This window comes from Raphanus sativus, chromosome 1 (assembly GCF_000801105.2).
Source record: "Raphanus sativus cultivar WK10039 chromosome 1, ASM80110v3, whole genome shotgun sequence".
In the NCBI taxonomy this organism is placed as follows: Eukaryota; Viridiplantae; Streptophyta; class Magnoliopsida; order Brassicales; family Brassicaceae; genus Raphanus; species Raphanus sativus.
This window is the reverse complement of record NC_079511.1, coordinates 543111-559471: the sequence shown is the minus strand read 5'-3', so window position 1 is coordinate 559471 and position 16361 is coordinate 543111. Positions and strand designations below refer to the sequence as shown.

The following is a 16361-nucleotide window of genomic DNA, read 5'->3' as shown; positions in this document are numbered from 1 at the left end:
TTTCTCTTCTTTGTAAAACTTCAATCCCTTGTGATAAACAATACGAAATTGATCTAACTAAAATGCGCTACGAAGAATTTCATCTGTATATATGTGATATTATCTAGACGAAAAAATTAGCATACACATTTAAAGTTTATATGGCCGCTTCTGTTCAATCCGCTTTTTTTATGGTCACTCAAGTTTAATTTTCTTGCAAGCTCTCTATAAAAACCAGAGAGCCAAAGCAAAATGTTATTAATATATATCACTATGGATAAGCCAATAATAATATTGTAAACATACGCATGCATACCAAAATTTATATTAGTACCTTTACTAATGCGCGTGAACGAAATGACAGAAATAATAGAAAAACGTGATTAACTCATTACGCATACTAGAAGTTGACGAAAATGAACGTAATTAAGCAAATCGGTTCCAACACACAACACAACACCGGGTAACTCAATATTACAAATTTTAGCCTTACCAAAACCTTGAAACGTACGTAGACATTTAAATGATACTGAATAAAGACGATAAGTCGAATATCCTCATTCAACGAACCAATGCCATACGACGTCGTTGACTCTCTGAAGGCAGCTTCACGTCTGTAGCCAACCCGATAATTTCGAGAAAGCGGACGATGTACCAAGATATGTCGATTTGCCACCACTCTAGACCTTGTCTCGCCGACGACTCAAAGGCATGGTGATTGTTGTGCCAGCTCTCCCCAAATGAGAATACCGATAGCCACCTAGAACCAACATTTTCAACCACTTGGTTAGTTCTTCGAAGTTGTCTATCATTATTGCTAATTAACTGATGCGGCTTTAGAATCATGTAGTATAGTAATATGATCTGAAACAAGAAAACATATATATATATATATATATGCACCCCTCGAAAACAAGAATACATATATACATGCCAACAGTGTATGATGTATATTTGTTCATTTCAAAAGTATGGTAAGCTATTTGGTTGCATGATATATATATATATATATATATATATATATATATATATATATATATATATTTGTTCATTTTGCAAAGAAAAATTAAAATTAATATTTTTTGTTTGCATCTCTAATTTAATTATATTTTTAATAAATTGTATCAAATAGTAATAACATTATCATTTTAGTTTACAAGTTATATTGAACAAGCTCTAGTAGTAGAGTGGACCACATCAAAATTAAAGATTTATATATGTCAGGTTATGGGTGGTGAACTTAAATGCATTTGGAGTTGGTCCAGTTGAGTTCCATTTCGGACTAATCTTTGTTCTTTTTCTTTGTCAATAGACCAATCCGATGAGGCGATGACAATGATGTTGTTTTTCCAGGTTAGTCAAGTCAAATAGTTTTAAATGAGTGTTCTTTTTGTGGAGAATGTGCTTATGTTTATATATCCTAATCGAACTTTTACAATAGAGGTAGTTAGTTGAGGCATCAAGCATCAAATAATAAAAGAAACTATCTATAGCTACAAAAAATCAAATCTAGCAACTGAAGAATATTTACATCAAATCAACCAATAGGTTTATCAAAAAAAAATGTACATACCAAACGACATTAGTATATGATGCATTCATGATTTATCAAGGATTTGTACTACGTACCAAACATTACGAGAAGTGTCGTTGGTCTTCCAAGTTCGGCTTCCCCAAATATGGCAAAGAGAGTTGATGAGGCAAGTCACATGATGCTCCATTGCTACTCCAATGCCCTACATACATCCCCCAACATTATAAATTCTTCATCATTTATCATCAATAGTTATTGTTACTATCGATAGACAAACACAATAGGTAACGTTGCTTTCAAGATTTCATTTTGGCAAGTAAATAAAATAAAAGACAAAATATAAGAGAGTAAATATTACCATTCCCCACGTAAGAAAAGACAAACCACCAAAGTAATAGAGGAGGAAACCAAATGCTAGAATGTGGTACATAACCGTTCTTTGTAGGAACTTATAGTACCACTGCCTCTTTAAGTCCTCCACATTTGTCTTTCTTCCACACTGTTTCATTAGAATAATGTATTAAATTGGAACAGTGATTAAAGTAAAGTAAATGTCATTAGATGTATTTTTTGGACAATAACTAAATGTATTTAATTTACCTTTTCTACAAGATAACCAGTATCAAATAGCCATAGGAGATGGCTGAACCAGAAACCTTCATTAGGGCTATGTGGGTCCCTAGCTGAATCTGTAAACTGGTGATGGTATCGATGTGTGCTGACCCAATCAATCGGATCTCCCTAATACAATAACAACAAAATAAATGCTTATGCGTTTTCTTGTTGGAATTAGATACATATATAAAAGTTGTCCAAAAAAAGATACGTATATAAAATAAGAATAAAGAAGTATATTATATACTCCGATAAATCTAAGGCCATCAGCATCTGTAAAAACACAATTGAGTCTCTCACAAATTTTTTTTTTAAAAAATAGGAACCAAAGAAAAAATGACAAATGTCCTTAAAAGCTCAGACGAAGGATTCTAGGGGAAGAAATGATCATTCTATCTCTCTTGCTTTTCGTTTACTTTTTGCATTTTTTCTTTATTTTTATTTTTGAGACTCAAAAATTATTCAAGGGGTACGAATATCGGCACTGGCTTGAAGTTATTCTGAGTTGGTGGTTGAATATTATAAATTCTAACATTCAAACCTAAGATATATAGCATTTTGTAATTAAAATAGGACTAGCGGATTCATCCAATGACCCATATATATGCGTAACTCCAACAATTAAACGAAATTATAAATCAGGTAAGTGATACTGCACTCGTTTCTAATTATGAAATGATAACACGATCGGTTCAAATGCTGTGCACCTTAATCATTTGGATTCAAATCCAGCATTATGCATGTTATTGTGTATATATATATTTTTAGATAGCCCCAAATAAGCTCAAGAAAGAGAGAGAACCTGAATGGCAAGAAGACCACAATAAGCAAACAAATACTCGAGCCATTTAGGGACTTTGAAGCTCCTGTGAGCCAAGTTACGGTGGTAAGAGACCGTGATACCGAGCCCACCCACCGTATAGACAACGAATGCAACCCTTAAGGCTGGCCAAGTGAAATGGAAAGGAGCTAAGAGACAGAGGAAATGCACAAAGAGAGAAGCAAAAGCTTTCACAATGTCCAGTCTTTTCCACTTTCTTTCCCAAATTGCCCTTTTTCTCCTCCCCATCTCAGCCTTGTCCTCCACAGTTTTCCGGTGATTCTCCTCCTCCGACGGTGACATTGACATTTTTGTCGAATAGTGCCTAGCAACTATAAGTCGATGAGACTAAAAGATTATTTGAAATTTGAAGTTTGCAACAAAGAGTGTGTTATAATGTGTTTGTGTAAGGTTGTGAATGAGTATCGTTGTAATTTATAGTAACATGCATGGAGGGGGAGAGGAGGGAATTAAATACAAAGGACTGGCTTATTTAACGGACGCCGTAATTTATTCTCTAATGCACGCTACCTTTTTCACCTATCTGTATATTGTTGCAGTTGGGAGGTAGTCGTTAAAATACTAGCTAGCTAACATTAACTTGCTGTGTTGGGGTTGATAGTTAAAATAATACTCCCTCCATTGCATTTTATTTATCGTTCTAGACTTCGACACACATATGAATAAAACATTTAAGTTTGTATATTTAGTAGATAAAAACATCATTACCAATACACCTAACCAGATTTCAACCAACATAAAATAGCTTAGAATAAAAAAATAATAATTGTATTAAAATCATAAAATGATACTTATTTTGAAACAAAAAATTGTTCTAAAACGACATATAATTCAAAAGAGAGGGATTATTATTTTTAGAATCCATAGATAGATGCACCATGCATGTAACTATGTTAGCATAAAGCTGATAGATACCTCGTATTGATTAGTATATATATATATGCAATTGTTCTAACTTGTAGTAATATTTTTCCTGTTATATATGTATGCTGATTCGATATATGCACTATGCATGAATGATGAATTTATATTGTATATCAATAGTGAGAAGAGTAAATATTAAGGTCTTGTTTCTGATTGTGGTTGTTTATGTAAAAAATGATACTGTTGAGCTCTTTACTATCAGTATTAATAAACATATACGGAACGCTAGCAGAAAAACTAATCTGTGTAAAAATACTTATAAACAATATTAAATTTGAAAACCCTTTCACAAAAAAGATAAATAAATTTGAAATAGAGAGACGTTAGGGCGTCATTACAAGAACAACTTTAATTCCTTTTCTATTCCCATTTTTATCGTAATTAAGTTGTTACAGTTGGGACGTTAGGGCGTCATTACACTTCCATTAACTTGTTTTAGTAATATAATTACAATTGCAAGTTACAAATGCATCATGCATGTAGCATAAAGCTGACACGGAGCTCGATATTGACTTAGCTTTGTTTAATCTATACGCATAAACATATTACATACTATGCACTTGTTCCAGTTTGTATACTTATAAAATAAATTCGCTGGTTATATATATGAATAGATCATATGCATAGATTCTGTGAAATGAGGACTGTATATGAATAGCACAATAAAAAGACTCTATATGAACAATTTAAGGCAGAAACCTAAGTATCAGACAAAACATTTAAAAGGGTTCATTCATTTGTACTGGATGCAACCTGTCCAAGCAATGAACATAATTTACAAAAAAAGACAGAAAAATTACACAGGTCATATTCGTCAAAATATTTATTCATACACCTGTTGTTTTCCTTTCTTGGGGGGAGGGGGGGGGGGGTTAATTTGCACTGACCAACGGGTACCTGAGTTGATTTCCCACCATTACAAATTAGATAGCAACCATGTCTGATGTCTTTTTTTTTTGACATCTGATGTTTTATTATTCAAACATAACTGAGGTTACAGACTTTAAACACACAAGCTAAAACCCAGAAAGTGAAACAAACAAGCCGGCGATTAGAAGATACTCTAATCCCAGAGCCAAAAGATCTTTTACAAAAGCCTTAACTACCTTAAATGAAAAACAAAACTAGTCAAAAGAACCAAGATCAGTCCGTCAACTTACAATTAACCGTTGCTGTGTTAAGCTTTCTACGTGCTTATGCTTTATTGATGCCCTTCAAAATCAAACCAACTTGCCATTGATCTTTGACAGGGACCACCACGCGCCTTCTACGCGTCAATCATCCACTTCCTTCTCTAGATCCAGCTTTAACTCGCCACCAGACTCTGTAAAAGGTTCACCTTGCACCTTCTAAACGCTTGCACTCCGTCGACTCCTTCCAGATCTAACTGAGACTTGCCATTAGACTCTGAACGGACTCCCCACACTCTTCTAGACGCTTCTTCACCATAGCAAACAAAAACAAACAGCACCTAACACAATCGAACTCAACACAGCCGGTCACTATAAATCAACCACCATATATCACAGATCTGATGAAATCCGGTTCTATGGTGTCCGACCTGAAACTTCCGGCTTCAATCCGACAAACTGAAACCTAGGACCAGATTCGAATCCATCTAGGCAAGAAAGGAGACTAAAACAAGCAATAAAAGGAATCCATCTTCCCACGGTAACAGCGGCAAGCCGCCGGCCGGAAAAGATGGATAGACGACGCCTCTCTTTTTTTCCCCTTTGCTCTCGACTTTTTTTTTTACCCGACTTTCCTTGATGTGTTCTGGACGTGAGCTCTCTCTTCACCATGTCTGATGTCTGTACATGAGCTTTATATACAATTTGGATAGACTGTATATTCATGTGGTTATCTAGAAATTATTAGAATCTATCTGAGAGAATAAATCAAATGCATACCTAATCTTGCAGCGTTACATTTTGAATTGTTAAATTTCTGTGCGCAAGTAAAAATCTAGTATTCATTGGGTTAAACGTAATTTGACCGAATGCGAATGTTGTAGGCACAAAAAGGATAAATTCACTAACAAGATTATATATGGAGATGCAAGAGTTGAAGATCCAGTGGTACGGTATATTTTTCAGTTTAAAAAATTTTATTTATTTTAGATAAGTATATTTATATAGGAAAAAAGAAATCGAGTTTTGAAACTCTTATAAATACCATACCTCCATTAAGAAAATATGACATACACTTTTTTTGGGAGCAAATATGACATACACATCTTCGTAGTATGTTCTAAATTCATGTCTAGCCATCTAAATAAACCAAAAACAAGATAATGGATATTATTTTTTTGTGACTGATGGATATTATCAAGAGTTCTTTGTACATTTGCATTATATATCACATCAGGATGTACAAAAGTTGGAAGTAAATCTGTACCCGATATTTTTTTTTTTTTAGAAAACAACTGGTTGGTGGAAACGTTTATTATACGTAGAATGTAGCCTCTACCCATTATATTAATTCTGAATGAATTATCTTCGTGATATCCATCCATACCATATCAACGTAATTTCAACATCTTTACAGCGAAAACATTAGATATACAACATTGGGCAAAAAATAGATACGAGTTAAATGCGAAATCTATGTACAAAAAATATCCACAACAAGCAAGCACTGTCAATCTCATCATCTGATTTCAATATGGATGTCCTTTAACTACTACGTCTCATTCCTAAAAATCTAAAATATTAGGATATTTATGTAATGCCAAGTTTTTATAACATCTGGATGGTTCTATGAAACGTAAATATTAATTTTCCAATATATATTCCAAATCAGGCCCCATGATATTTTAACACTACTAATCAACTTAGCTATTCATGTTTGTATTCAGTTGTATTACATCGATTTTCTTTTCTGATCGCTAGCCTGCCGGGCCGCCCCCGCGATCAAATTATCAATCTCATAAGAGAAGAAATCTCTATGCCCCCTTTTTCTTGGTTTTCTCCCATGCTTTTGTTGGTCAACAACCAACCACAACTTTCTATAGTTCTTCACTACTCCTAGAGGCTTGACGAGATCTTGACCCGCGCTTTGGAAACGCGGAATATTTTACGATTAAAAATTTCACTAATAATTTAAAAAATATTTTGGTAACTTTTAAAGAGTGTGTATCTAAAATATTTTTGCATTTAAATCAATGTTTTTAAATTCAACCCGATTGTGATTATACCGGTTAATCCGGAGATCTAACAATTCAATTTAGGTTTTTAAAATATTCATATTAAAATCACTAATACCCGAGACTAACCGATTGAACTAATGGATGACCGATATGTAATCTAATTTGATTTAAATTGTAATAGTTTCATAATTTGTAATCTTATAATCCAAATTTTAAAGTTCATTATTTTGCATTTATGAAATTATGACGTTTCTACAAAAATTTAAAGAGAAAATAATGGATATAAAATAACTAAGATTAATTATTGTATTGTTTGGAAATATTGATAGTAATAATAAAATATATTGTTTGGAAACATTGATAATAGTATAAAGAAATAAGTATATTGTTTGAAAACATGGATAGTAGTATAAGGAAAGGAACATTAGTGATTTAATGTAGGTTTAACTATAAAGTATAAAGGTGTATTTAATTTAAAAAAACTTACAAAATAAATGTTAGGTCTAACAAAATGTTTCTGTTTTAATAATATAGATGTTATTCGTACTAATAAAATCAATATGGCCAATGAAAGTATACTGAACAATTTAAAATGAATTGTATAGGGTAATTCTAGTAAGATTAATATTTTTAGTGTTCTTAATATCTATCTTATTTAAATCGACATGTAATAAATGCGAAACTATATATGTAATATGGACAAAAAAAAGAATTGTATTTAAGGAAATATATCAATGCAAAGTTAGACTATGGTACGTATTATATATAAGGAATGAGACATCTAATTTAAATATATGAGGTCCACCTTTAAAATCTACATAGAATAAGTTGTAATGTTTCTGATTTAATAAGATAGATTAGGTTTCGCATTTTTTTTCAACGGAGTCTTACCCAGTCCAACTCAAAGACCTCTCTATATATAATCAATCATTTCTTTGAACCTTAGACCAAGCTACAACTCGGTCCATTTAACCGTAGCTACCACTTCTTTCATTTCTTTGATAATTTTATAACACTATCAAATGCATTTTGTAACTTAAAGACAGAAGCATTATCAAACCTTTTATGTGTAACATTAAGTACATCTAGCATAAAATATATGCATATAATAAATATGACTCGGTTTACATCCAATTGTAAAATTTGGTTCCAGTTTAGTGTTAAGTTATAAAAAAGTATTAGATTTTGATCCGCGCTTTTGAAGCGCGGAATATTTTACGATGAAAAATTTCACTAATAATTTAACAAATATTTTGGTTATTTTTAAAGAGTGTATTTAAAATATTTTTGCATTTAAATCAGTATTTTTAAATTCAACCCGATTGTGATTATACCGGTTAATCCGAAGATCTGACAATTCAATTTATGTTTTTAAAATATTCATATTAAAAAATCACTAAAACCCGAGACTAACGATTGAACTGATGGATGACCGATATGTAATCTAATTGGATTTAAATTGTAATAGTTTCATAATTTGTAATCTTATAATCGAAATTTTAAAGTTCACTATTTTGCAATTTATGAAATTATGACGTTTCTACAAAATTTTAAAGAGAAAATGATAGATATAAAATAACTAAGATTAATTATTGTATTTTTGGAAACATTGATAGTAGTATAAAAAATATATTGTTTGGAAACATTGATAGTAGTATAAAGAAATAAGTATATTGTTTGGAAACATGGATAGTAGTATAAAGAAAGGAACATTAGTGACTAATGTATGTTTAACTATAAAGTATAAGGTGTATTTAATTTAAAAACTTACAAAATAAATGTTAGGTCCAACAGAATGTTTCTGTTTTAATAAGATAGATTTTAAAGTTCACTATTTTGCAATTTATGAATTATGGACGTTTCTACAAAATTTTAAAGAGAAATGATAGATATAAATAACTAAGATTAATTATTGTATTATTTGGAACATTGAATAGTATAAAAAAATATATTGTTTGGAAACATTGATAGTAGTATAAAGAAATAAGTATATTGTTTGGAAACATGGATAGTAGTATAAAGAAAGGAACATTAGTGACTTAATGTATATTTAACTATAAAGTATAAAGGTGTATTTAATTTAAAAACTTACAAAATAAATGTTAGGTCCAACAGAATGTTTCTGTTTTAATAAGATAGATGCATTTATGATATTTAGTTTCAAACAAATCTTTTGGTTTCATTAAAAAAACATAAATGGAATAATTCTTGAATTCACCAATTTAGATATAGTTTTCTAACAGAACTAAAAAACAAGAGTTAAAGATACATTAAAACCACAACTGCACATAGAATTTATAAACTGTTGGCAAACAGTATAAGTATTGTTGTAAAAAGAAAAGTATTGTAGTAGATGTTCAGAGAGTAACCACTTAGATGTTCAGAGAGTAACCACAAATCACAATGCAATAGATTCCAGCATCATAATTTCAAAAGCATTAATTATATTTGGGGCCAAAAAGTCAATGATGCAACTGCAACACCAAGGCGCAGACCCACTGTTTCTTTAACTACCGTTCACCATGGTTGAAGTAACACAATTTTTGTTTCCTTTTAACCTATAGGTCTCATCATAGGTTATTGCTACATAAAACAGTAAATAAATAATCACAGATCTCAATGAAGAAAAAACTGCGAGGCTTCCTCTGTTTCTGGGATTCTAATGACAATCTGATACAGGTCGATGTCCAATCCAGTTCCATCTGTTTTGGCACCATTCAAGGCCATGCCTCGCCATTGATTCGAGCCTGCTCTGATAATGTTTTACTTACTACAAACATAATAGTCCCTCCGTTTCAATATAGAAGATGTTTTAGAAGATTTTTTTTGTTTTAATTTACATTAAATTTTGAGATTTTAAGGTTATTTTAACTTTATTAGAAACTGTTCAACCAATTAGATTAATCTATCTTTTTTATAATTGGTCAACTGACTTTAAAATTATATATATGAAATACTCTTTTAAAGAAAAGTAATTTTCTTAATCTTTGTGCATTGAGACATAACATCAAGTATTATGAAACAGATGGAGTAGTATAAAACATGCAAATATATACTACTTGTTTTTTGGGGTGTAATATACTACTTGCTTTGTTCTCATGTTTCCATAAAATTAATACAAAGAAAAATAAACAGTATTTTAAGTTCACATATTATAATAAAATTTTATGTTTGTTTTACAACTTTTCTATTTTTAAATATTATAATAAATTTTATTTCTATCTATGGGATTTAAAGAGTGATTTTGAGAATGAATTAACAGTATTTAGGTTAAAAATATTCTAAATATTATATAGAGCTGGACAAAAAAACCAAATCCAAAGAAGCGAATCAGAAAAATAGTACAAATCCGAATCGAAATTGATTACATATCCGCATGTATTTAAAATTTTGGTATTTTAAAAACCAAATCCGACTTGAACCGAAGTATTTCAGATATCTGAATGTATTCAAAATAGATCTTATACCTAAAAATAATTATTATTTTTAGATTTAATTTATACGTAAAACATCTAAAATATATAAGATAATTTGAAGTTGTCCAAAATACTTAAAAATGTATACAAATATTCAAAAGTAAATATCTAAAATAGCTAAAGTATACTCAAAACACCAAAAATACTAAAAATATTTATTGATTCTCTATCTAAATATTCAAACCAAACTAAACCAATTTATACGTTAAGTAGGACATATGCTATTCAAATTTATATGTAATATGTTATTTTTATAGATTTTGAAAAAATAAAATTATATAATGAATTTTAAAATAATTTAAATGGGTTATCTGAATCCGAACTGAATCTGCAAAGATCCGAACGGAATCTGAACCAAAATTTAGAAATATTCGAATGGAACTAAAATTTTTATTCCCGAAAATCCAAAACTAGAATAGACCCGAACTGAACCCAAATAGATACCAGAACTATGAACTGCATAAGATAAAATGTTGATTATAGTCACATACTCGCATTTTATAAAAAAAAAAGAGAAGTTTATAAAAAAGCCTACAATGAAAAGAATCTAACCATTAACTTCTCTTAAAAATCGTAGACAAATGTGTCCCAAAACAGAAAGATAACAGTTGCCGATAGGCAAGTTATGTTTCCTCCCACTTATTACCGGTCCTGTTTACTCTAACAGAATAGCTAGCTAGTATTGCGATTCTGGTTTATATTTGATGAAAAAGGGTTAGAGAGATCAAATTCTGAGAATTACTGAATAACAAAAACCTATTATTTTATGTAAATAATTGAGACATTCGTTTTACTGTTCTATATAGGTTTTATTATCTGCCCTGAAATAAAACAGTTGTATAACTGTAACAAATGGGACAGAATGCGAAACAACCTTATATGCACTTGTCAACAGGAAAATAGTGATTAAATGTTTTAGAATTATATACTACGAAAGCGAGTTATACAATACATTTAATTCTCCAAGTAGGAAAAGAAGCAAATCACCACCTAATAATGGAGGACGATACCAAACCCTACAAATGTCTCACTACAAGACCCATATTTGTATTTGACCAAAAAAAAAAAAAGACCCATATTTGAATAAAACTATGCCACTCTATTCTCTATTCTCCTATACAGGAAAGTATCGCAAGAGAGCTGAGAGGAAATGTAAATGCCCCCGTTCTATTATCAATGGGTGATGATTGTGTAGTATGTCTCTTTTCCCTCTATGGACCTTGTGTATGTCTCTTTTCTCTCTATGGGCCTTATCGTTTTACCATACGGCCTTTTAGTATTTCTTAGGTAACTATGAAAACGCGTGGTTCGCTGGCACTATTATTATATTGTCTGACTTGTGTAGTATTGCCTTGTCTGTCTTCAAAGGACATTATTCTCATACGACACATGACCCTTTCATCTTATTCTCTTACAACCCAAGTCATTCTATATGACCCTATGACATGTTAATTTACATTTATATCCTAAATAAAAAATAAAATTAAAACAAAAAACAAAAAACGAAACACATCGTTTTCTTCTTTTCTGTGCTGACGTCTCTCCATCTTCATCTTCTTCATAGTTTGTTGATCTGAACTGTAACTGCTCAAGCTGCAACACCACATGATCCCTTGACATAACTAACTTCTCCGACTTCGTCTCCTCTGCGATCTCAGGTGGTAAAAGTGGCTCAGCCCTCGCCGGCGACAAGGACCCAGTGAAGAGCTGGAACCGTTGCGACCTCCGACTCCCCTGTCCGTGAAACCCAACCTGCTCTGCTGCTCAGCCCCGCGTCCGTCGTTCGCGTTGAAGACAAGTTCGATCTCCTCCAATAGAGATTTCTTCAATATTTTCAAAACAGGTCCTCAAACTCTTGAGTGTTTACGAATGTGACCAAATTATTAAAAGATACAGATTGGTCCTCTCGATTTAATCCTAAACATTTTAATTGTGCAGATCAGACCTCTTCAGAATTGCACGATGGTCCTTTGTCTCTTGATTATTTTCAAGTCAGCCACAAACATTATAAATTGCATGATTAACCTCACAATTTCACCCTAGACTTCTCAAGTGTATATTTTAAATAAGTCAAAAATGCAAATAATAAATTAAAATAAACCGAAAACAAATACTAAAAGTCATGATTTTCTCCCCAAACTTTTTAATTGTACATTACAAACTCTGTTATATGTTAATAGATGCATAAATACAATATTTACACCTAAAAAAAAATCTAAAATGATTACAAAGAAATCAACAACGAAGAAAGCATCATCAAGGGAAGCGACAACAAGAAAATTGGAAACGAGGGAAGTGGTAACAAATGAAGTGATGAATGAGTCTTATTTATGTGTTATTGGACTTGCTGATGTGTGTGGAACTTATTTATGTGTTAGAGATGCTATTTATGTGTTTTCAAACTTTGTAATAGACAAAATTTGTTATCAAATATACAACTGGTCAACTTATTGAAGATATAAATTTAAAAATTATATTTGGTTTTCTATGTGAAATAAAAACAATCAACTCGTAATGTGTTGTTTCTCTCAGATACAACTAGAACAACTAGTGATACAACTAGTAAAACTTTATATGACATACAATTATGTTTATGTGTTATAATACTGGTACAACTAGTATAACTATATATTATAATACTAATACAACTAGAACAACTAGTTTATATATACTAACCAGAAAATACTGGTACAACTCTTTCAATTAAGAAATTTTAAATTCCATTCGGCTTTCCATATGAAAACAACAATAGACTAGACAAATTGGAAGGTCCTTGGAATGATCCATCTTATTTATTTGAAGTTTTAACAATTTTTTCGTAATTATTACATAATCACATAAGTTTCTATGATCTACCTTGTACTTTAAAGGTTTGTTTACTAGTTTGTTCATTATATTTTTGAAAAACATACACCAAATATGTTTTAACAAAATTAATGATTCCATTGTATATGCGCATAGGTATCTAAATAAATTAGAGTTGTACAACTGAGCTATATTTATTTAGTATGTGGTATAACTAAAATTTTCAAATTTTCAACCAAAATACAACTGTGCACAAATTTGTACAACTGAGAACCTGGTACAACTATGTATATCATGTTAGTTGTTTATCACGTTTTCTATTTGTAAAACGTGATAAACGTTTTAAAACGTGGTAAACATGGTTGAACATAAATAACACACAGTTGTACCACTTTATGTAGTTGTACCACTTTATGTAGTTGTACCAGTATGTAGTTGTACTAGTAAATCAGTTATACCAGATTACACATAGTTGTATTTTTGGGGCAAAAATGAAAATGTTAGTTGTACCAGGTAAAAATTATGATTTCACTAGTTGTACCACTTTTTAAGGTTTACCTAGATGTGCCCAAATATTATGGTCGTATAAATTTCTTAAAATTACGTTCGATGTATGTTTTTCGAAAATAATGTTGAAAAACATGAAAACAATCCTTAAAATTATAAGGTACATGAAATAAACATAAGTGATGGTATATTAATTTTTCAAATTTTTGTCAACTCTTTATAATATAATATAAATCATTCTAAACACCTATCACTTCGTTCATTTGATTTATTTTCTATACAAAATACCTTCTCGGATCTTTCAAATTATAAATGGAGGAGTTGTACTAGTTATATTAGGATTTATTTTCTGGTATATAGAACATAGTTGTTCCATACTAAGTTAGAACCATACTCTCCGGAAAAGGATATATTAAACATGTTAATCTCGAAAGTACCTGAACTCTCTGAGAATTGAGGAATGGGAAGCTTGCTGGCCGAGAAGTCGGATACTTGCGCCTTTTCATACGCAATCGTAGCCATCAGATTAAGCAAAGGAAATCTTCAATAAAGATAACTGTTGCTCGAAATCTCAACGAAAAGATTGATGCTCGGCGGCTAGGTCTAGCTTCCGAGATAAGGAATCTTATCTCGAAAGCTGGGGGCAACTGTTGGGCCCAAATATAACCCTCTAGCTAGTAATAAACAACAAGAAATGATAACGGGCCGCGATAGGCCCAGCATGGATTAAATCCTCAGAAGCAGCTAAGAAAGAGCCAGAGGCTGTGAGCTGAAAATGTTCATTAGAGAGGTCGAGGAAAAGAGGCAGCTCGTGGACAAATAAATACGCGCATGACCCGGTCAAAGAGGTAGCTCGTGGACAAATAAATAGGCGCATGACCCGGTCAAAGGGGAGCTGTTACAAATCCCTCAAATCACGGAGGAGATCTCGGGAACCAGTTGGTAGCGACCAAAGGGGGCCTGAGGCTATTTAAAGAAGACATCAAACAATGATCAAAGGATCCGCATTCTTACGATTCATAAGCAATAGCTCTCAAATTCATTACTTTCCTTGTAAACGTTATAAACATCTCTTGTAAACAATTCTTACAAAAATATCAATAAATTATTCATTCATTCTACAAAGTTCTTACGGGATTCAGCGCACGTTATCTTTCCCTAATCTTTCCCTAATCTTAACCTGATCTCAAAACCAGGAGGTGACTTTAATCCCTCACAGTTACTACCATATCTAAACCAGTTGTACCACTTAGATTATTAATGTCGTAGTCTAAACACCAAACATAAATGCTTATGCATCATTTTCGAACTCGTAATGATTTCTACAAATTCTTTTGCAATTTATTCTTCTAAATCTTCATCTACTGTAATTTTTTCTAGCTTTGCATCCACCGTCTTCGGCTTCGGAAGCAAAAAGATGAAGATGCATTTTTCTGAAATTGTACAACTAGTATAACTAGTGCAACTTGTAAGCAAATCATTTTTCGAATCAAATATTATTGAAAATTTATTATTCATGTATTTTGACACATGTTAGCAGGGAAAGTCTGATCAACATGTCCCATTAGTTTTACATTATCCACTTTTCTAACATCATTCATATGCTGAAATAAAAATCAAATATTACCATATTAATTACAAAGTTGTATTAGTTATACTTGTTTTAGTTGTACCAGTTATACTCGTTATACTTAATGTATTAATACCAGTTATATTTGTTTTAGTCGTACTAGTTATACTAGATCGAGTTGCATTAGTTGTACAAGTTCTAGTTGTACAACTTGTACTAGTCGAACTCATACAAGTTGTACTAGTAATACTCTACGGTTTTCTTTGTCATAAATCTTGTACGAGAAATATGAAATTCAACTTTAGATAAGACATAATTGGTTAAATACGACTATGGGTTAACCGATTTAGGATAAGAAAAAAGTTATTGAATTTTTTAAGAAAATTTTTGATTTTGTTTAGAGGTGAAAGAAACATCCATGGGAAAAGAGAAAAAGGAAGAAGAAGAAGAAAAAAAAAATTAGGTTTAGTAATTGAATCCGGTTATTGGTCGGGTATGGATCAGGTTATGGGTTAGGTTTGGATATGAATGGCACAAATATGTAAATATGATGAAGTCTTTAGGTTTTTTTGTTATTTTAGTTACTTTTTGAATTAAATTTAAAAGAAAAATAAATAGAAAATAGGAAGCGGTTATTATAGAATTTTTGATATCCATGTGTGTCAAGACAGAATTTGATCCGTCTTCAAACTCGTCCACTTCTCACTAATCCTTTTTAGCTGAAATTTTTATATTTCTTTTGTTTGAAATATTATTTTCAGCATCCTTAACATTATTGTAAACAGATCACTTGGTCTCAACTGATTTGGCACGTATTTTCTTATAAAAAATAATTTTTAAAGTCATCAAATGTTAAATAAATCTATCTTATTAAAACAGAAACATTCTGTTGGACCTAACATTTATTTTGTAAGTTTTTAAATTAAATACACCTTTATACTTTATAGTTAAACCTACATTAA

General features: G+C 31.3%; 1 protein-coding gene across 1 annotated transcript; it reads right to left on the bottom strand.

The window, feature by feature from the left end:
• Window positions 1-298: 298 nt before the first annotated feature.
• On the bottom strand, window positions 299-3367 carry LOC108853906 (delta-9 acyl-lipid desaturase 1). The gene is made up of 5 exons (XM_018627387.2): window positions 2931-3367; window positions 2114-2254; window positions 1872-2012; window positions 1609-1715; window positions 299-739 (listed from the first exon to the last, which is right to left on the bottom strand). The coding sequence occupies exons 1-5, from the start codon at window positions 3255-3257 to the stop codon at window positions 541-543; spliced, it is 915 nt and encodes a 304-aa protein (XP_018482889.2). The 5' UTR covers window positions 3258-3367; the 3' UTR covers window positions 299-540.
• Between the last annotated feature and the right edge of the window lie 12994 nt (window positions 3368-16361).